Source organism: Pungitius pungitius, chromosome 2 (assembly GCF_949316345.1).
Source record: "Pungitius pungitius chromosome 2, fPunPun2.1, whole genome shotgun sequence".
In the NCBI taxonomy this organism is placed as follows: Eukaryota; Metazoa; Chordata; class Actinopteri; order Perciformes; family Gasterosteidae; genus Pungitius; species Pungitius pungitius.
The window spans coordinates 2,652,542-2,675,411 of record NC_084901.1 but is presented as its reverse complement, the minus strand read 5'-3'; the positions used below and the strand labels follow the sequence as shown (position 1 = coordinate 2,675,411).

Below are 22,870 nucleotides of genomic sequence, written 5' to 3'. Positions count from 1 at the left end.
CGGATGTAGAGTGTTGACCTTGCTGGTCAACGAGCAGGAAGTAATTAAACATACTTTTCAAAGCCCGCCACGAAAAAGAAAATTTAGTTTTGGTTCTGATTTTTTTTGAAGCAATGATAATACGTATTCTTATGATATCGTTTATGATTTTAAAATAGATATTATTATTATTATTATCATCATTAGGTCTACACAGACCTGTGAGGGAGGAGGTCGGCGCACAGCTGCAACTTTAAGACTCCACACGCCTCCCCTCCGCCAGCTCCCACAATGGTCTTTTCCAGCTCCGCTTATCGCAGCAGTATTCCTGCCATGCCATAATTCCTCTCACCGGTGTGTATGTGTGTGTGAGTGTGTATGCATGCACGTGTGTGTGTGTTTGTGTGTGTGTGTCAGCCCCGGAAATCCAATGTCATTACCCGACGCGGCTAATTTGGCCACCACCACCACCACCACCACCCGCGCTCTCTTTCGCGTCCGGACGATGCCAGCGGCGGGGGCCGGCCGCACCTCGACGATCGGTCGCTCGGCGTCGCCGCTCGGTCGCGCCGAAGAAGCCTCCTAGGGTCGCGCGCTCGATGGTCGCAGCTCCAGCCCGCAAAGACCGCAGTCGACAACCGACCCGCCGCCCGGCGGCGGCGGCAGCGCCACCCGCCCCCCACCCCCCCCTCTCTCCACGCGCGCCGAGGAGCGCGACACACTGTGAGTAGACGCGCGCCGTTGCCGCCCGCGTCGCGCTGACCTACATTGCCCTCTTTCCCCGCACGCTCAAGGTTGATTTATCCGCGGTGCCCTGCACCTCCTCCTCCTCCTCCTCTTCTTCTTCCTCTTCCTCATGCATCTGGTGTGGTGATGTTGGAGGAGCGAGGGGGGCTCCGTGTGTGTGGATGGAGACCGGGTGTGCTTAGCCGGAGGATGACATTGTGGGGCTTTTTGGGTAAAAGAAACACGGCCGGCTGCCACAGTGGAGAGTCAGAGGAGAGAGCTAAAGAGGGGGGGGTAGGGGGGTGCAGACTGAGAGGCTGGCATGATGTAATGCACTTGAGACAATAGCCAAGGATTCTCCCCAATTATCATTTCACAGAGTGAGGGGGAGATGTTACAGACACGATCAGCGCCGCAGTCAGTTGTGTGTTTGTGTGTGTGTGTGTGTGTGTGTGTTACAGCAAAAAGAGAAGCTGCCCCTCCTATAAATAATATCATTACCAGCTATTATAGAGCGAGAGGGAGCATGAAAGAGCCTCTCTGTCATCCACTCCTCACATCGCTCCCATTCTCTCTCTCTCTCCCCCCACCAGTGTGGATGCATGAATGAATACGTGAATGGATGAATGAATGAAAAAGGCACACACACACATACCGGCTAGAAGGTTAACAGCCTGCAGGCGAAAGCTGTGATGGTCCCTCACGATCTCGTGAGTGAACGCTCACATTTACCAACCGCCACAGTCGAGCGACATCTCGGCCTGCGTTGTGTCTTTAATTTCATTTGGTTTTTTTGCATTAAGTGTGAATTTCCAGTGATGTGCTGCGCCCGTGCAGACAAAGCTTTTACTTCCCCCAGGATGTCACACGCCGCCTGTGCTTTTAATGTCTACAAAATGATGGTTTAGTGGCGGCGTTTGTGAGGCCAAACTCTCCATGAGCAGGAAGGTGGGACGCAGGAACAACGCCGGCGGCGCGGCTCCAATCCGCTGCAACCTGCAGCTTTATTGCCGTTTTCTGGTTATGGCGCTCACCCCGGGCCCGTGCTCTTATTCAATCCATCGATTGATGGTTTGCGTGACCTTGCTGCAGGGGATTGTGGGCAATGTTGCAGGCTGTACGCGCCGTCCTTTTCACGCTGCACGCAGACTTGTGTTCGGGTCGATCACGCGTTGCAAGACACCCACGGAACCTCACAGATGCTCCGCACTCACGGTAGCGGTGAGGTGGGCTTTGACAAACAGACACACACACACACACACACACACACTTGATGCACAGCCTGCTCTCTCTTTCCCCTCCTCCATAATGGCAGCGGCTGGATGTAACTCTACACCCATGCCGATCCTCTTCATCCCATCGCCATCTCATTCAGCTTTTTTCTCACACGAGGATGTCCGTCACGGGCGGAAATACACGAACCTGTTATTAATGTTCATCATGCAATTTAGTAAATAGGGCTAATGTTAACTGAAATTCAGGGGATCAAAGCAACCGTTGTTGGTAGATACAAAATACCACCCAATATTAAAATAGCGAAATACAATATCAAAGATATCGCTTTGCTGAGAAATGGCAAAAAAAAAATGATGGAATATTTCTTTAAAAAAAATCCCACCACGTCTTTGTTGTTTGATGAAAGCCATGTTGATAATGGTGTTCATATTTTCAACAACAATGTAAGTCCTGATCTGACCAGTGGCAGTCGAATATCCACTCTCCTTTTAGCCGCTTTTAGTCAGTGAAAGTGCTCGGGGGAAACAAGTCTTAAGGTGCTAAATGTAACATTTCGGAGGTATATGTTCTTGCATCAAGACAATCAACATGGTTTAAATTGTCCATTTCAACATAAACAGCACATGATCCTACTGTTGAAGCTTCTGCCCAACACTATCATGACTTAATGCAACCTTTTTCCTGTCAGAAGAACATGACTCAATTCCAATGAGCGAGATTTTCCCCCCAAACCACATCAACGTGACCCTTCAGCATGACTGTTGCATCAGCGGATGGCAGTGTTGAAAGACGAGGTAATGGCTGGCGGAGTGCTGTCGTACGTTCCCCTCGTGGGCCGCGGTTCAACCGGATGGACTCGATTGGCTGTCTCTCGGCTGTCAGAAGCCTCTCTGGTGCCGGGAGCCAGCGATCTGGTCCGTTCCATTCACAAAAAAAAATGCCGTGTCACACTTTTCCCCACCTGTCGGGCCTGATACGGGACGCCAGAGAGGGGACAGCTTGGGCCGTAACGCCCCCCCCCCCCCCCCCCCCCCCACCCCCCGGTCATCAACAAAGTCTGCAGACGAAGTCGCATGCCAAAAGAAATCCAACGCAGACATTATTTAAAAGTGGAATATTCCTCGGTAGTCTGCTCCCCTGACTACAGCGAAGCCAAGTGTGTAATCAGCCTGGTGCAAATTACCATCAAAACAGTTTAGTCCAACATTCTCATTCCTGTTGTGAGGAACTGAACCCGAATGGAATGTTTTTTTGGGGCATTATTAGTTTTAGTTTTTTTTCTTCTTCTTTTTAAACTAATTTCCTAAATGACCATCTTGTTTAAAGAGATGTACAGTTATGCAATCCGTGCTTCGTTTTGGTTTGAGCTTATCTCCAAAGCCACAGAGAGGACCGAGCGCTCAAGTCCTCGTTCCCCCTCCTCCACGCGTCTCCTTGATGTTCCCCGGCTGGAGAACAGCGCTGAACCCGCCTCACGTGGCCGCGCAAGTGTTGCTGATGTTTACTGCGCTGCTCCTTATCTACTCGCACAATTGTTCCCCCCCCCCCCCCCCTCCCCCGTTAATGAGATTAACCGAAGACGTTCAACGGAAATTAGCCTGCAGTTTGTTTCGTCCCCAAATATGGAGTGGCAACATTTCTTTTCCCGTCCCACATAGCAGCTCACGGCCTGCCTGGGAAAAGCGCCTTAAAGATGTCTTCGCAAAAGCTGCCCTCACCACGGCGACGGTGGTTAAAACGGTGAAGGTGAACGAGGAACTCGCATTATGCTCGTGCACCGCGAAGTGAACCCTCAGCTCGCTGACTTCCTGTTTTCGAAGCTTAGAATTTAGACTTTTGGTGGTCGCCATCTTTGTTCTTTCGTACCGCGGCCATCTTGTTTCTTAGGAACGGAAGTTACAGAACGGTGAAACGATGGTTTACAAACCTTCAATGTGACCAAAATGTTGCTGAAAGAAAGAACAAACGGGTCCCAGGTCGGACACCTCCTTGCTACGGTTTCCCCCCAGTCCTCTCCTTAACAATAGTTTGTCGGCCATTGCTTCCGCCTTTCTTTGAGGTGGTGAGATTGCGACTTCCAGCTACGCTTGAGCCCCAGCCGGGTGCTGCGTGCACAAAGGGATCTGGGTTTGTTGCACTGATTGGGGAGAAATCCTCGCTCCCGACTCCCTCTAAATAATTAATTGATTGGCATATGGCACGGAGAGAAAAGCCCAGTGATCTCTGCCGCCGGTCGGCCTGTGCATGCCGCTCTGCATCTGGGGCCCCGCCACGAGTTCAATTGAGCGCGTTGCTGTTCCACCCTGCCGTGACTTCCCGCATCATTTCAGGCTCACGTTTGACATCTTTACCCAGCCGCGCTAAATGCACTCAAGCTTAGCTTCATCTTGTTTGCACAACATTACCTTGTCAATTGCTAAAAAAAAGTATCACTGAATGTGTCATTCTGCCCAATAAAATCCTTCTCGTTCAATGTCAGACATGCATTCATGCCCAAAGTCGGGTGTGCGTTATCGTAATGCGCCATGATGTTGCATCGCTTGATGGGATGTGCATGTGGACAGGCGCTCAATCGGGTCGTCCCTGTTTGCAGGCTGTACATCCGTAGCCAGAATAGCTTGTTGTAATGAGGGTCAAATTGGCTGCTCGGCTGTGTGAGGAGGCGGTGTCGTCGCTGCTAGCGAGCGCCGCCCAGGCAACATCTGCATCGCAGCTGGCAAACGGAGCTCTCGGACCGTGGCGTGCGCCACGCTGCCTGCCGTGGCTGATTAGGGTTCGTCTATCCGGGAGGAGCGCAGTGGCTCTTACCGTTCCGTTTAAGAGGAAAAAGAAGTGGTTGTTTTTTTAAATCGATGCGTTTTTTGACAAATCTCCGTCTCGACAAGAGGAGGCCGGGTGAAACGGATGCATGTTTAGTTGAGCCATGCGGGGGGCCAGGCGGGAGCCGATCAAGCGGCGCGCCCTCCCCGCCGGGTCTATTGATTTTTCATAGACAGTAAAAAATGATTTGCGAGGGGCAAGACATGGCGAGATCAAAGCGTACGGTGCAGGAACGGGACAAAAGGGGGGTTTGTAGGTCTTACAAAGCAGGAAAAACATCCGCAGGACACAATAAAACGTTTTAGGGGCCCATATTTACTGGTTCTTCGTGGAGAAGTTCTGAGAGCTGCTCAACGCTTTCAGATCTAACTTTGTGACCACTAACTCCTCAGAATGCTGAAAATACGAGCTGGTATTTTGCATTTTTCGTATTGATCTTTAGGTGCAACCAGCACCTTCCAATCTGCCCTCATCTAACAAGCAGTGAGGCGGATTCGGGACTAAACCCCCCCCCACCTTCTACTAACAGGCCCGCCGCCATGTGTCGCAGCGTCCGGCTCGGTCTAAATGGCGGGTCGGTGGGAGTCTGGCCGGACGCCCGGGGGTGGGGGGGTGGTACGGGGGGGGGGGTTTGGGAGACCCTGTCTCCCTGCCAGAAGAACGCTGAGACACAGACCCGCCATCGTAGCCAAACACGGAGGGGGATGTTGGCACTGTGTAACTACGGCTGAGAGTACATGGAAGTGACGTCTTTTGGGCTTCTGGACCATAATTGAGGGCCTGACACCTTTTTTATTGCAATGTTTGTACTGTAAAGTGGGTCAAATGAGTAGTAGTTAGCCTAACTTAGCTTCTGCTAAAAGCGATGTAAAAACAAATTAACTTCACTGTGTTTTATTTTGGGGCTTACCATAAGTGTTCCCCCCCCCCCTGCTATGAGCCCCCCTGCAGTAAGCCCGGCTGAACATGTTAAGGTATCACTCAAACCCGGGGATTAAACTGATATTAAATCACGGTAAGAGAGCAAAGAATTATGTTTCCCCCAAAAATGACTTATTCCACACTCAGAGTGTCCGTCATGCTTCATGCTCACCTCGGCTCGCTAAACGTGTCCAACCGGTGGTTATTTGCAGCTTAGCGGAGGTCGCAGGTACGGCTTTTTCGATCTCGAAGCGTTCCATCGGCGAGGGGGGGGGGGGGGATTTGGTCTCACATCCACTGCTGCATAGATATGGGGTGTTATGCAACTCGATCTGGGTCTGGATCATTTAACTGCACAAGCGTGAAATCTAGGGCAGAGCGCCCAGCATTTCAAGACGTCTCTCTGGGGGGGGGGGGGGCCCAGTCACACACACAGACAGACCGAGAGGAAACATTAGTTTAGATGAACTATGAATAATTAACCTCAAATGTAAAGATGGTTATCTGCAGCATTAAAGCATCACAGACAACAAGGCCTTTTTTTGTAGATTGTAGATCTTTGTAACTTTAACTCTTTTTCAATCTGTGGCTGCAAACCTCCCAGAGAGGTTTTTCTAATGGGACCAGTTCTATTGACATCAACATGCGCTGGTGAGCTGTCACTCAGGAACAATGCAGTCTGCAGTTCCGTCATTCGTTGGGAGGTGGAGGGACGTTGGTCCCGGGAGGGTTGTCCTCACAGCGATATGTATTCACATTGCCATGTGCCGTGGAACGCTGTCTCTTGGTGATGAAACAGGAATCAGATTTGACTTTTTAAGCGGATGATGTAACTGACAATTGAGGCTTAATTCCCTCTAATGGCTCAACAGAAAAGAAACGAGTAGCCGGAGGTTTCGTTGAAAAACCAAGCACCTCGCCTGTTGTAATGCACGTTATGTTTCACATTTTATTTAAGATATATCTGAAAAAATAATGAGCTAACCCCTTGATGAAAGGATCAATGGGTCAGTCAAGTGACTGAGGCTCTCCCCCCTCTCCCTCCCAGCGCCAGGATGATGTGCGAGGTGATGCCCACCATCAGCGAGGACACCGCGCTGAGCCAGCGCGGCTCCCAGAGCGGCGCCTCGGACCCGGACTCCCACTTTGAGCAGCTGATGGTCAACATGCTGGACGAGAGGGACCGGCTGCTGGACACGCTGCGGGAGACCCAGGAGAGCCTGGGCATGTCCCAGCAGCACCTGCAGGACGTCATCTACGACCGCGACTCTCTGCAGCGCCAGCTCAGCTCCGCCCTGCCGCAGGTTAGACGCCGTTTTTTTTTCTTCCAAAAGAAAACCAGGCTGCTGGTATTTTTGCTTAATTTATTTGAATGAAAATTTGAAATGTGTATCACAATCACAGGATGAACTACAAATAATCCTTAAAATATCCTTAAAACCATGAGGTGGTTATCGTTAAATATACAGAACATCAGTTTTATATTGTTGAATCAACATGGAACGAACAAGTTGTTTGAACCGAAGTGACACAATGTTTCAGCCTTTTGTTTTTCTCCTCTTCACCGTGTTCAACCAGGCCAAACGCCACCATTTTTTTTCGACTCACCCAAACATGATTTAAGATCCCATCCATAATTCAAATCCGGCGCGCACGTCGTCCACGTTGGTTCCAAGTGAAAACATGACGGAAAACATCCAGCTCGACGTCGCGGTTGCGCTTTTTGCCCAAAGTTGGACAGTAAGCGGCGATCGGCCTTCATTTTTTTTTTTTTGTTGTTGTAAGTGTGCCAGTGATTCTAGTCACACGCTCTTCCCAGGGGGGGGCTCTTGAGGTTTCCTGCTGCTGGCGGGGAGGAGATGGACTTTTGCGGTGTTTATAGATGCCTCGTTTCTTTTTAATGAATCCTGCTACAATCTCAACCTTTTTTGTTGTTGTTGCCTTAATTAATAATCTATTAATGACTAGAGTGAAGGCACTTGCGCCTCTTTGCTCTTTTGGGGCCTGGAGATGCTTTTGAATGAATCCACTCTGATTCGTCTCAAACCGGAGGCCTGAACCGGTGGGGGGGGCGGGGTCGTCGTAAAGCTTCGCTCTTCCTCAGAAGTTACTCGGTGGACACGATGAGATACAGTTGGGAGTACAAGACCAAAAAAAATCAAAAAAAGAAAAGGGAAAACACAAAAGGTATAAAATTCCGTTTTGTAGATTCTGCACACGTCTCTATTTGTGTTGAAAGGGGGGAATTTGAGTCTCTCCTGTTCAATCTGCTTCATTTTGCAACCCGGGCTTCCAGCCGTGGAGGGAGGGGGTGGGGCGGGGTGGGGGGATAATAACATTTCCATTATCAGACGTATTCACTGCTCTCCAACCAACGGGGGGGGGGAGGGCTGCAGAGGGTAGCCGTGGTGATGTATGGGTTGTCATTGCGTAATGACAGAGCAGACACAGCGTTCGCCGCGACACCCCGGCTTAAATAAGATGTCGCTCTCTGGCAGACGATCGGGATCCTCTCCCCACTGCCCCCCCCCCGCTGGCGTCGTGTTGGTCAGTAAGAATGAGCTCATTCGACAGAGGGGAGCAAAGAAAAGAGAGAAACCGGAGGGTTCAGCGTGGACCAACTCTCAGGGAATCAAGCAGTGGGGGATCTTCAATGAGGGCAACAGATCGCTCCCAGGTGCCTCTCCCCTCTGTGTGTGTGTGTGTGTGTGTGTGTGCGTGCGAATGGGGGAGGCAGCGGAGCATCAGCAGACACACGTGGCCTCATTTGGGGCGATAGGCGGGCAGTGAGTGTGTCTTTGCTGATATCGCTCCTCTGTCTCTGAAGCCCACAGCGCTGGCAGGATTTAAAGCGTTGGCCCACCACAAACCTTCTCTCTCTCTCTCTCTCTCTCTCTCTCTGTTTCTGCTGTCACTGCCTCCCTCTTTTCTCCTCTGTTTCCCCCCCCACCCCTCCCCCCATCAGAGGTCGCGTCTCTGCTATTCCTCGCGACACTTCCCGACTTATCGGAGTGACACTCGCCGTCCCCTCTCGACGCATCCAGGCAACAGAGCCCCCCCCACCCCCCTCTCCCTTTTTGCTGTATGCCTCCTCTCTTCACCCACTGTTCCCTTGTTTCCTCCCTCTACACAGTGATGCATCCGCTGTGCACGCGTCGTACGCCCATCACGGGATAATAACGGGTGTACAAACGCTTGGATGCTTCCGACTCCTCGTTGTTAAGGAACGTTGTGTGAACAAGCTGCAGAAGACTCCGGTGGAGACCCGGAGTCATGTGATGGACATCACAAGAAACCTCCTGAATCCCTCATGCACAATGACCCTTTTCTCTGTTTGTTGAGTCATTTCCAACCACTTTCAGTTCTTCAATAGTAATAATTGCCACGCAGCAGCCATAATAGATTCTTTTAGACTTTTAGCCTAAAAAGGACAGTTGTTTTTAATAGTGTGCATTATCTATTAATTCTTGTCCATGAAAGACGTGAAATAGATAAGACGGTATTATTATATGAATTGCTCTCATTTTGCTGATTTAACCCTCAGCCACGTCTGTGCAGCTGATGCAACACGAGTTTCGTTGCACAGGCTGAGCGATTTGTTCTTGCCTGTAACTATAAATGAGAAATGAGTGGGGGGGGGGGGCGCGTGGTGTCTCTCCCCCGTGTCTCGCATTATTCTGCCTTGTTTCCTCTGCTGCGGTGTAGCTGGAGACGCTCGATGAAGCGATTCCAGAGAAAGGGGGGGGAGACGTGTGGGCCTGCAGCACATGTGACAATGATTGCATCACAGAGGTCGCCGGGGGTCAGAATCTGACCTCGTGGACTTGCGGCGCCACCCAGACGTCGAGGCAAATCAGCTTCCCCCCCCATTTCCCCCCATCCCCCCCCCAGACAGTAACGAGACACCGGCCGATCGATCCCTCGGTGCAGTAATGGGAGGCTGCGCTGGATTACTGTACAGTGGCGGCCATTAATCTGCGGTTCGTGACCGCCACGCCGGCCTCGGTGGGGGAAACACGACAATGTCGTTGGTACCGGTCTTTGCCGGTCGTTGGTACCGGTCTTTGCCGGTCGTTGGTACCGGTCTTTGGCCGGTCGTTGGTACCGGTCTTTTCCCGGTCGTTGGTACCGATCTTTGGCCGGTCGTTGGTAACGGTCTTTGCCCGGTCGTTGGTACCGGTCTTTGGCCGGCTGTTGGTACCACGCTGTCATCGCACGCGCCAATCACACGGCTTCATTCGCACATCGGTAATGAAGGCGGATGAAGGCACTGTACAGTGGCGGCCATTAATCTGCGGTTCGTGACCGCCACGCCGGCCTCGGTGGGGGAAACACGACAATGTCGTTGGTACCGGTCTTTTCCCGGTCGTTGGTACCGGTCTTTGGCCGGTCGTTGGTACCGATCTTTGCCGGTCGTTGGTACCGGTCTTTTCCCGGTCGTTGGTACCGGTCTTTGGCCGGTCGTTGGTACCGATCTTTGCCGGTCGTTGGTACCGATCTTTGCCGGTCGTTGGTACCGATCTTTTCCCGGTCGTTGGTACCGGTCTTTTCCCGGTCGTTGGTACCGGTCTTTGGCCGGTCGTTGGTACCGATCTTTGCCGGTCGTTGGTACCGGTCTTTTCCCGGTCGTTGGTACCGATCTTTGGCCGGTCGTTGGTAACGGTCTTTGCCCGGTCGTTGGTACCGGTCTTTGGCCGGCTGTTGGTACCACGCTGTCATCGCACGCGCCAATCACACGGCTTCATTCGCACATCGGTAATGAAGGCGGATGAAGGCGGTTCAAGGCGGTACTATGTACATTGGTGGTGTCGGCTCGCTAGCGCCCCCCTTTGAAGTCAATAATCCCCCCCCCCACCCTCCGTCTTAAAGCCTCGGCCGATATTACCAAACGAGTGTTTTGGAGTCACGGAATGTACCACTACACGGAGTGAAGAGGGGGGGGGGGGGGGTGATGAGAGGCTCTCTGACATGGGCAAAGCGCAGAGGCGAAGATGACTCTTTGCCCCCCCTCCCCCCCGCCCCCCCCCCCCGTTCCTCTGTTCCTTGTGCGGGAGGCCCTCAGGGCTCCGAACAGTCAGCCGCTCAGCTGGTCTCCTCCGCCGGAGCAGCACATGACTTTCCATGATTACCGTTATTGTTTGTGGCCCAGTTCACGCCGCCTGGGGGGCCCAATGTGCAGTTGGTGCTTAGCAAGAGCAGAGGAGGAAACCGGTATGAAGAAGAGATACGGAGTTTACTTCTGTCTGATACCCCCCCCCCCCCCCCTCGGGATGAATCATCACTGCTAGTGCAGACGTCGAGCGCTGGGTGCAGGTTGAAGGAAGGAGATGAGGGCCGGGGGAGGGGGGTGAGGTTGTGATCTCCTACGGATGTAATCACCTCTCTGATGAACGGCTCGGCAGGGCGTCGGTTTGCGCCGTGACCTCGGGAGGAAGCTGAAGCCCGAAGCAAGGAGGACGAAGTCAACGCCGGAGCGGCCTCGATCGCTCAAACAGCCCGAGCTTTGACGCTAAAACCATCCGGGTTGAAATATCTGCAGGGAAAGGATCGCTGAACTCACTTCAGAGGCCTTCGCACAGACGGAGCCCCTTGAATCGGTTACTGCGCCGCAGATCAAAACACGCCGCTGGGGGGGGGGGGAGGGAAGCGTTCCTTGGCCGGGTGGTGAATCACCACATTGAGGAAAAGGCTGCAGACCGGCAGTTAGTCCTTCGTTATCTGATACGGATACAAGAAGAAAGATCCACCTCTTGAATTGAATTGTTGAATCTAAATCCCCCCAAAAAACGAGGATCCAGTTGATGGAGGAAACCTTTGGGACTGTTGCTAAGACGCAGCTTTTAGTTGGCAGTTACAATGTATTCATTTTTAATCTTGGTTTCCTCACACACATCAATTTTAGAAAGAGTTACTCTCCTTACTGACACCCTTTGCAGAAATGGAGGCATATATTCATTAATGACTGCAGTTGGTCAGTTTCCAATGCAACGCTGAAAAAGTGGAATGAGAATTTGGGAATGCGTGAGAAGACGTTTGCCCTGGCGGGATATTGGTTGTTAAATTGTTACATTGAGTGAATTACAGGATTTTCTCTCATTGAGATGAGTGGGATCCACTCCAGAGAGGAAAGGATGAATTATGTCCCTCCGTCCGGTGGCTCAGAGATTAATCCGGAGTTTGCAAGTGGATATGATCATAGGTGTTCTCAGTCAGGCTGTGAGATGCATCGAAGCACCTCCAGGTACGTTCCTCTGTGTTCTTCTTTTCCAAATGTTCCCGAAAAAAGACATTTGACGATGAATCATTGGCGTTTAGGAAATGACGTGCGTGGGCAGACACACTCCGCTACGCTTTGATGGCATCTCCTTCTGTGAGAATCAAGCGCACGTGTGAGAGAGCGTGTGTGTGTGTGCGTGTGTGTGTGTGTGTGTTTGCGTCACTGCGGGTAGATCTTGAGTATTAGAACCTGAGGCAAGATATTCTCGAATCTTACTTCACACACACACACACCGAATGGATTAGAATTAGAGAACCGGTCCCTTGGGAGCCACATTAGTGAGCAGAGGAAAATTAGGTTATGGCCAATATTTAGTCCTCCTCGCAGTGCCGACGTCCCGCTGAAGCCACATGTGTTTATTTTGCCTCCGTCACTGACGAGTATGAATTCCTAACTTTAACCAATTGGTTATTTAACCATAAATCAAACATGTGCTGCTGGGGCAGGATATGAATGATGCATTTACATAAACATTTGTAAAAACCCGAGGAACCATAGATAATATATAATCATTATTTGGGCCGTTCTCTCAAACACTCGGGAGCGTTGACCAGGGAATAAAAAGTTTTGTCAAACCGAGGTGTGAAAGTCTCGTAGATAACGGTCTGTGATCATTTCCCATAATGCCATTTGTTGGAGGATGCGTTGATTGGGAATGCGTTAGCCCGGTCATACTATTTCTTTACATCTTATTTTACAATGTAAAAAGCACCAGCTGTATTTCTTTGAGCGAAAGGGGCTACACAAATAGAGTTAATCACTATTATTATTAGCAGTGTAATGGCTCTATAATGGATGCTGTGTGTGTGTGTGTGTGTGTGTGTATAAATATATAAATATATATATAAAGCAGTGTGAGAATAGATTGATGGCTCCTTTAGCACTGGAATTTGTACACTGGCCTGGTTGCGTTAACAGCATTCTGTGGCCCTGTTTTGCACTCTGATAATCACAGCCTGGCTCCCTTGAAAGACGAGGCAACCCCCCCCCCCCCTCCCCATCCCCCCGCCCCCCAGCTGCTTGCTTCTCGTTGCCAATGCTGAGAACGGTCATCCAGACAAACAAACAGAAAAAAAAGACCGCTGGGAAGTTTTGACTGTGATTTTCTGCGCTTTTTTTACAGCTGTAAAACGTGGAGTAATGAAACGGTCGTGAAGACGGCTCAATTAGTTTGATTAGCGTGACTCATTGTTTCTTTTTTTTTTTTAAAGCCCGTGTGCACCGAGCATCTTGGATAGTAATGTTGTGATTTAGCTGTCACGAAAACCCTTCTGTTGTAAACGTTAGGTTCGTGTGACTCTGAGGCCTTAGAGATGAAACTACTCGGTGTTTTCACAGAACAACGATGACAACGGTCCAAAGGAAAACAGACTTCCTCTCTTCAGTTAATCTGGCGCCTGAAAACCGTATTCATTGATGCAGCTCAAGGCGGCAACATATCCTCATTTTAGATATTTAAATCCACATTGTGCGGGAGAGATCGAGGCCCCCCCGGGTCCCTCACTGAACCCCCCCCCACCCCCACCTCCTGAATGACGGATGGCTTCAGCTTTCATTGATCATTTTCTTTCTTGCTCTGTGCATATTGATATCCGCACTCAGGATACAGATCAGCAGCAGCCCCTTCCCTGAACTCTCCCCGAAACGCCTGATGGGGCTAATTACCGCGTTGGCCAATCCGAAGCAATCTCCCTCCGTCTCTGACAGGGTACAGGGTCCCCTCCCCCTTCCCCCCATGCGGTTGGGATCAGCAGCGTATGCCTCTCGCTCCACGCGATGAGCCGCATCCCGGGCGACGCTTTATGGCGTTGCCTCGCGTCGCGTGTGTGTGGACAACAATCAGCTGTGTGCGCCTCGCGTGACGGATCCTTCGCGCTCAGCGTCACGAGAGCCTTGAGAGCTGAGAAAAATGAGCTGTAATGGAATCTATATTCAAAGGTTACCAGGGAGCCGGAGGGTTCTGACCCAGCAGGGGGTGGGGGGGGGGGGGGCAAATGCGTGCATCCTAGGTGGGGTGGACGCGTACTGAATGCACATAAAGTTGTGATTGTTTGAGGCATCTACGCACTTCTTAGTTATGGTCACTGGTGGTATATTTTATCAAGTGTGTGGGCTGTATTTTGAATACTTCAGCACTACCTCGCTGTCTTTTGAAGAAGGCAGAGATGGATGCAACCGCTTCAGTTCCTGTTGGAAGCTGCTCTCTGACAGGAAGTTGTGAATATATTCTAGATGAAGCCCACACTGAAACAGATGTTGTTTCTTTCAGGAGGGCCGTCTTTTAAGTTATTTGCTTCTGTGCGTTAACTCCTGTGTAGCTATCCTTTCAACCTGGATTTTAAGGGGTTTCCTACCGCCTGAGAGACGAATGCTCGGCTTAAATTGTCGCTACGGTCGCAACATTAAACTGCCGCAGTATTTAAATGCATCTCCGCTTTTATTAAATAATCATGTGGAAAAAGCCCTGAGTAGAATACACACAGTCTCTCTCGGGGTCGTGGTAAAAATCCACCAATGCCGGGCGACGGAATTAACTTCTTTTTTTCCCTTAAAAAATAAATAAAAATCAGCTCTCCTGCAAATAACTGTGCTATTTTCACCCATGCATTCTCATGCAATGCATTCTCACGCAGCCACGGTACAGTCACCGAGGACGCCGTCCTCAATGTCACAACCGCGAGACGACTAATTGCGCTGTCTTGTCGCGCAGCGTTTATGACGCACATCGCAGCTGTCCATATTTAGCCGTCGGTGCTAATTGACGGTTTCCTCTTTTTGGTGAGAGAGAAAGAGAGAGAGAGCGGGGTGGGGGGGGGGGGGGGGGGGGGGGGGCACGCGCTTTTATCACCCAGACATGTGCTAATCAAGGCTGTAACTCACCCGGTAACCGAGTCTCCCGTACAAACTGCACATTCAGTTGTGGACCCGAGGAACCTTTTAGACACTGAATTCCTCCATCAATCCCTTGGATGCTACAGCCCACACAGAAGCTGAGAGGCCACAAGGGGCTGCTGCAATAATCGGTGTCATCTTGAGAGAATCAAATGAATCTTTCCTTGTATAACAAAAGCAATCTGAAAGAAAAGGCGTGTTCAGCAAGGGAAAACAACGAGGTCTGTGGCCAGAAATTAAAATGTTCCATTTGAGCTGCCGGAGATTCGACTGAAGCTAAAAACTCTTGAGATCCGGGTCAAATTAAAAATGTCCCCCCGCTTACTGAACCAATGAATCCATCCAGGTGAACACTGCTGCGGGTAAAATAAATCTCCTTCCACCCCGGATCCCGTTTAGCCGATGGATCGGCCCACCGGGGGGGGGGCGGGGGGGGCGCTCAATAATTCAGCCGCCATTTATTTACGCTGCGCCAATGCAGCAGCCAGTGGACGCGAAGGAGGTCCGAACCACCTCTCACCTTCCAGGCAGGAGCCACTCCATCACCACACCTTCACGCTTCCACATCCATCCATACACACATGTGCATGTAGTGCACATCTGTTGACTGGAGGCTGAGGGGAGACACGCGCTGCGCTCTTTCAAATTTAAAGTGCCGGATGATTTTCCTTTTCTTTATCGGCCCAGTCGGAAATTGGATCGCCACGAGTGATTTTCTCAGATGTCCTCCCCTCGTCGGGACACAAAAAGGCCCAGCCGCTGAATAGAGGCCCCCGTTATCATCCTAAATGGCGGCCATTAGATGTGCAAGTGGCTGTGACTTCGCTCGCGCTCGCCGTTCCTCTGTGATAAACGGAGCTAACGTCCCCCCCCCCCTCTCCCCCCCCTTTGACCTCGACGCGCCATGTGATCAGCATCCTCTCCTTCAGGCTTGAGGGACCAGAGGGGGATGCTGCTGTCTCCTCCTCCTCCTCTGCCTTTAAGTGGAGCACAGAGGCGCTTCTCCTCGATCAGCAGATGAATGTGAAAGAGGAGCCTGCAGGCCCTCAAGCTCTGCACAAGGTCACAATTAAAGTAACAGTAGGCGCCACATCTTCTGAGCCGCAGCGGTTACAAACAGCGGGCACATATATACACTCACCGGCCACTTTATTAGGTACACCTGTCCAACTGCTCGTTAACACTTAATTTCTAAGCAGCCAATCACATGGCGGCAACTCAGTGCATTTAGGCATGTAGACATTGTCAAGACAATCTCCTGCAGTTCAAACCGAGCATCAGTATGGGGAAGAAAGGTGATTTGAGTGACTTTGAACGTGGCATGATTGTTGGTGCCAGAAGGGCTGGTCTGAGTATTTCAGAAACTGCTAATCTACTGGGATTTTCACGCACAACCATCTCTAGGGTTTACAGAGAATGGTCCGAAAAAGAAAAAACATCCAGTGAGCGGCAGTTCTGTGGGCGGAAATGCCTTGTTGATGCCAGAGGTCAGAGGAGAATGGCCAGACTGGTTCGAGCTGATAGAAGGGCAACAGTGACTCAAATAACCACCCGTTACAACCAAGGTGGGCATAAGAGCATCTCTGAACGCACAGTACGTCGAACTTTGAGGCAGATGGGCTACAGCAGCAGAAGACCACACCGGGTGCCACTCCTTTCAGCTAAGAACAGGAAACTGAGGCTACAATTTGCACAAGCTCATCGAAATTGGACAATAGAAGATTGGAAAAACGTTGCCTGGTCTGATGAGTCTCGATTTCTGCTGCGACATTCGGATGGTAGGGTCAGAATTTGGCGTCTACAACATGAAAGCATGGATCCATCCTGCCTTGTATCAACGGTTCAGGCTGGTGGTGGTGGTGTCATGGTGTGGGGAATATTTTCTTGGCACTCTTTGGGCCCCTTGGTACCAATTGAGCATCGTTGCAACGCCACAGCCTACCTGAGTATTGTTGCTGACCATGTCCATCCCTTTATGACCACAATGTACCCAACTTCTGATGGCTACTTTCAGCAGGATAATGCGCCATGTCATAAAGCTGGAATCATCTCAGACTGGTTTCTTGAACATGACAATGAGTTCGCTGTACTCAAATGGCCTCCACAATCACCAGATCTCAATCCAATAGAGCATCTTTGGGATGTGGTGGAACGGGAGATTCGCATCATGGATGTGCAGCCGACAAATCTGCGGCAACTGTGTGATGCCATCATGTCAATATGGACCAAACTCCCTGAGGAATGCTTCCAGCACCTTGTTGAATCTATGCCACGAAGAATTGAGGCAGTTCTGAAGGCAAAAGGGGGTCCAACCCGTTACTAGCATGGGGTACCTAATAAAGTGGCCGGTGAGTGTATATATATATATATATAGATAGATAAATGTTTTTTTGTGGCATATTGATGTTTTTTGATCTGTTCATTGCAAATGATTTCAAAGCGTTTCACCAAGTGCCTGTTATTTAAATGTGACTTTTTACGAGTTGCGTGACATGTAGCCCCTGACGGGTTTGTACTCGGAGGACTTGATAATTGATCAGTTTTGGCACACAGCTGCTGACGCTGAGGCCAGAGGCATAAACAACCAAAACAAAAAAGAAAAAGTTCTGATACAAGTTGTGGAATGAAGTTGAATCGTTCTCCGGTTCATCCCTGAGTGCTTCAGAAGAGAATCAGAAGAACTTTTAGAAGAAATAAAGGTTTCTTCAGGTGTTTATATTTATAGATAAGCCTGCCCAGTGCGCCATGGAGCATCATACTGATAATATCGCTCTTCTTTCATTCAACGCCTCATCATGTCTGGTGGATTGTCTTAAAATAGAACCGCTTTGAACTGGCCTAATCTCTCTCTGCTGGAAACAGTGAAACCTTTTTATCTGAAGAGACCCATCACTCGTTTCTGGGTCTGTTATGATCTTTTGGAATGATTTTACAGACATGTTTGGATCACAGCTGAAGTGTTAACGGTCCAACAACAAGGTTCCGAGGGGCTTTGCGTATCTCTGATCTGTTGATGTGTTTTTTTTCTCCAAAGGTCTGATTGCTCTGAGTTACCTTCAGAGACCCACCTGGGGTCCCTGAGAGCACCTTAAGGTTACCACGGATACACGGTGTGTGAGAGAGAGAGAGAGAGAGAGAGAGAGAGAGAGAGACTGGGTTTCCATGGCGACTGTGAACTTGAGGGCAATGTAGGAGAGGATACATGGAGGCGATTTGATTTGGAACAGGGCTTAAGGGGACACTTAAGAGCGCAATAAGGGAAACATTATTGTTATTCAGCTTTGGAGCGGCTTTTTAAAACTGCTAACTTATCTGCATGTCTGTATTTGAAATGTCAAAGTTTTGTAAGAAATACGTCAATGGCACTGATTTCAAGTGACTTTTTCTGCGCTACAAACCGCACACACACACTGATATCACCCAGAGCTCTATTCTAATACTAATCATCACAATGAGAAGTCACTGGGACATTGTGTGGACTCATCGGTCCCCTGTGGGGACGTTCAGGCCTGGTCACAGATAAGCATGGCTGGACATGTGATGGATGCACTGACAAAACAAGTGGAAAACAAAATAATGCAAATGTTCAACTGTGTGAAGGTGTTGAGGGAAGGTGTTGAGGGAGCTACATTTGTAGCTTCTGGCGCTTTGTTTTGTCTGTTACCCGCAGCATCACTCCGTCTGACAAAGTTAGCAGCTTAGTTAGCAGCTAGTTAGCAGCTAGTTAGCAGCTAGCTGAAGCGCTTAGCAGTTAAAGAGCCAGATGTCCACAGTTGGTGGGGACCAGAGGTCAGGTGGAGAGAAACCAGGCACCTAATCGATTACTCGGTGCCCGTGAAGACGTCACAACCTTGTTGTTGTGACGCCTCGTTGTGTCCCTTCTCCAGCCCAGCTGGAGTGGTGACACCCTTTAAGAGGTGATTCTGTTCTTCAGCGGGGTGAGATCTACATGGCCAGTGGAAAAGAGCAGACAGGCAGTGGGGCACAGATGGCCAGTGGGTAACTGAGAGAGAGCGAGAGAGAGAGAGAGAGAGCGAGAGAGAAGGGGGGGAGTTTGTCCTTGACCTTCACACGCTGACTTGATGCCCGAACACTTCCATTGACACACATTTTGTCCATTTTGTCTATTCATTCATTTTGAGCTCTTTATTTATAATAATAATAATCTTATAATAGATTAGACTTTTCCATGTTTCAGGCTCTCATTGTCCAATCGGAGATTGTGACTTGGTGGAGTGTTGTATACTTGAAATTATAATTTTGTTCCACACTTATCTAAATCGGCTTATTTGATGAAATTACACTTTCTTGTTCTTCTGGGTTTGCATCCTTATGGTTGAAATGCACTTACTGTACGTCGCTTTGGATAAAAGCGTCAGCCAAATGACACATAGTTACCATCAAATGCATTGAGGATTCACAGTCTAGATTATTGTGTTTCGGTCTGTTTTGAACATTAGTTACTTCACTCGATTGGCCTGATTCTAGTACAGATTTCACATTTAAAGGCCCAGATACGGTCTGATCTAGCGGAGAAGAGACCTCGATGCAGAACTACACTCATCAGTGTTCCTTTCAAAGACTCCTTAAACAGATCAGCTTCTGAAACGCAGCACAGAACACTGACCTGTAGATTACATAACGCGACCCAGCTTTCATCCCCCCCCCACCCCCCCCCTTTCTCTATCCTTTTTCACCTTACCGCCAGCACCATCTCTCTTTTGCACACACACCAGCGCGCCTCCATTGTCTCTTCTAAAAATGACTTATTGGCCGGCTGTAGGGGAGCGACAACACGCATGTCAACACACAAAGGGACACGCACTGCACTGCCATTGACCCTCGCGGGATGACCTCCCCCCCTTTTGATTAAGGACTTCCTTTGGGAGGCGTTTGCTGACTGAACTGTGCACAGCATGGCACACACACACACAGAGCGTTACAGTGGTGATTGGATGAGCGCACGGTCCAGGCACCACGGTGCCCCCCCCCCCCTGCCCCCCCCGGAGACGCCTGCCAAGAAGTGATGTCACCATTTCTGTTCAGACACATCTCGTCTCCGAGGGCTAAGCACAAAGCGCTTTGTCTCCGTCCGTTTTGGCCTCGCGGTGGCAGATCCGTCCCGATTTCCCCCCCAAAAAAAGCACACGGCTTCAGGCCTCGATAGGCCCGACCCGGAAGAGGAGAAGCGCCGCCGCTTCAGACGAGTCCGCCTAAAATTGGCCCTTGTGGTGTCGCTGTTTGTGCGTCTTCGTGGTAGAATGTGTGACTGACGGATCCAAACGCTCAATGCATGGAAAAATCCTCAAATGGCCCCCTTTTTTTTAAACGAGCTGTAGAGGCCACGTGACACAAGTATGGAGCCCTTCATCTGGTTAGATACAGCCTGAAATCTTTCAAGCAAACCCTGCATCTTAATCACCTGGAATACTGCGCGCGTGCTTCCACGTTGATACACTTAAATGCGGCGTACGCGCTGTGTAGCTGCGAGGAAGCTGACATTTCTGAGGAGGCGGGGGGGGGGGGGGGGGGGGAGGGAGGGAGGGAGGGCGTAATGAGGGGAAGGAGGAGGAGGAGGTGAACTGATTAGTGTGTCGGCGTGGACGTGTGTAAGTCATGTGATTGTGTGAGCGCGCGCTCCATTCGTGGCTCGCGTGTGTGTGTGTGTGTGTGTGACTAAGGGGGCTGGTCACGTGACAGTAATGGAAGTCATGCAGCGTCTGAGTGACTGAAGAACAGTATTGGGTCAGCTCAGTTTACGTTTAAGGCAAATTCTTTGTCCATGCGATTCAGTATTGTCGTATACTTCTTGCTCTGCCCCCCCCCCCCCCCCCCCCCCCCACGTTAATACCGTTGAGTCTTTGAGCCCAGGCTGTTTGGATGTAGTTATAAACAGCCCTGTATACTTGGTCGCTATCCTCTTCCTCTCCCGTATTCCCCCGAACACCCAGTAGGAGATGAGCTGATGACGACGATGATGAAGAGGAGGAGGGGGGGGGAGGTTGCGTGACAGTCCGCGCCTCTGCCCTCAGAGGTGATTCGGGTCTGTGCTTTTCTTCCGCTGGGTGACTCCGTCCTCTCCGTCCTCTTTCCGTCCCTCCACTATCGTCCCCCTGTGGACCCGCCACACACGAGCACTCACAACCGAGGGGGAAGCAGGGAGGGAGGGGGGGGGGGGGGGCGTCTAAAGAAAACAAAGTGCCCGAGTTTACTGAGGTAAAAGAAAGATGAGCCCTCCCATCTCCTTGGGATTCATCCAAGGTGTGAGAGAGGGATGAAGGCGCTCTTTGAAGTGGGGTTTTCGTGCTGCGCACCTGTCACTCACCTCACTCGCCTCCCGTGTGTTTTGGGCCCTCCGGCCTCCTGATAGCCGTGTTGATGTGGCGGTGGTGGTTTTTGTTGTGGTTGCTGCAGACGGTGCTTTGGGCGCACAGACCTGAGAAAAACACACGGTCGGAGAGCAGCCTCGGTCGCAACGGTTTTGTTTGTTCACTCGTTCACCTCAATTATTCATGTCTTGTGTTCATTTTATGTCCAACCGATCCGGCTCTTCTCTTCTCCCTCTCGTCGCTTGTTGCATCACAGCTAAATCACTTTCATCTCCGTAGCGCCGAGATGCTGCACGCAGGTTGCGGTCTTCGTCCCGAGGGGGAAACGAAAATGCGGCATTTGGTTTGGGCAAAGCGCGTCCACCTCGAGGTCCACTCGTGAGCTTTTGATCATGTCACGTGGTCTTCGCCAACAGAGGAAGATATTTGGGCCTAAAGGGCTGTTGAGTTGTAACTGAGTTACTTCTTGACCTTTTGAACGACGCAGTTGTCCAAACCACAAGTGGTTTCGCTTCCGTCACGTGGTCTTCGCCAGCAGATGAAGATATTTGGAGTGAAAAGTAGCTCAATTTTCATCTCAATTTTTGATCCAAAAAAAAAGCCCAGATCTGGGGTCAAGTTGTACTCAAGCATTCTGCACTTCTGTCACTCCCTGCACACGTAGTGGTCGCTCTTCCCATCCGGCCCCCCCCTCCCCGCTTCCCCCCACCACTTGGGGAATCGAGTGCAGCGAGTTCGGGCTTCTCATTACTGTCTTAACGTGGGAGCGTGGCGGAAACCTCCCTCGTCCAATATCAAGTGCAGGTTTTTCCCCCCACGAGACGGCAGCGCCGCTCCTGCAGTCTGCAGCCTCACAGGGGTAAATGCACCAGAACCTTAAACTGCAGCAGAACCCCCCCCCCCCCCCTCCAAAAAAAAGATGAAGTGGCCAGCGCAGTGACTTAAATTTTGCTGTTTCTCAGAGCGGTGCTGAAGTGCTGTTTTTGGTCTTGGAGGACAAATGACGGGTCCAGGAACCCGGTTTAGATGCAATCTTCTCCAGGTGCTCTCTTCAGCCCCTTTCATTGGAAGTCAAATGGAATATGTGCAAACCAGCAATTTAATGCACCTCTCTTCTCACTCACACGTGCGGGACGGAAGAGATTTAATATCAACGGGGGGGTGGGGGGGGGGGATACGAGACAGCACCTCAGAACATTGTGCCCCGCGCTGCACAGTAGCAAGGAGCTGTGAAATGTCACACAGCTAAAGGTTATTTCCTTCTTCATTAGGAGGTGGGGGGAGGGGGGGGGGACGCCATGACCCCGTTCTGACTGAAGTCGCAGTGGTCAGTGGGCCAAGGACAGTGTTAGTCTGAGATAAGGAGAGAGGGACGTGGCACTGTTTAATTAGAGCGGGTGAGGGGGGGGGGGTGCAGTGGAAGAAGAACCGAGTGTAGTCGCTGCATTCTAATTCATAGCCACTCTTGGTGAATACATATATTTGAAAATGCATACGGACGAGTGCACACACGACCCAAACCACTGCATCACAGCCCCCCCCCCCCCCCCCCCACCTCTCTCCCCGCAGCAGAATTATTTTTCTTGTTGTGAGACTCTGCCTCCTTGTGGCCAAACCACGTAGCACAGCCCACAGTGGTACAACTAAAGGGGAGGGTCTCCCTAAATCAAGTGATGTTGTCACTCAAATG

At 50.6% G+C, this 22,870-nt stretch overlaps 1 protein-coding gene across 4 annotated transcripts in view; it reads left to right on the top strand.

Moving 5' to 3' along the window:
- Positions 1-237: 237 nt before the first annotated feature.
- Positions 238-22,870, top strand: part of ppfia2 (PTPRF interacting protein alpha 2) — a 63,453-nt gene continuing 40,820 nt past the window's right edge. For 2 of the 4 annotated variants that reach the window (XM_062559576.1, XM_062559578.1), the window contains exons 1-2: positions 238-702; positions 6,731-6,986. In XM_062559576.1, the coding sequence (XP_062415560.1) occupies positions 6,738-6,986 (249 nt within the window). In that variant the 5' untranslated portion in view covers positions 238-702; positions 6,731-6,737. The remainder of the gene's footprint in view (positions 703-6,730; positions 6,987-22,870) is intronic. The other 2 variants (XM_037462095.2, XM_062559575.1) reach the window with 1 other exon arrangement.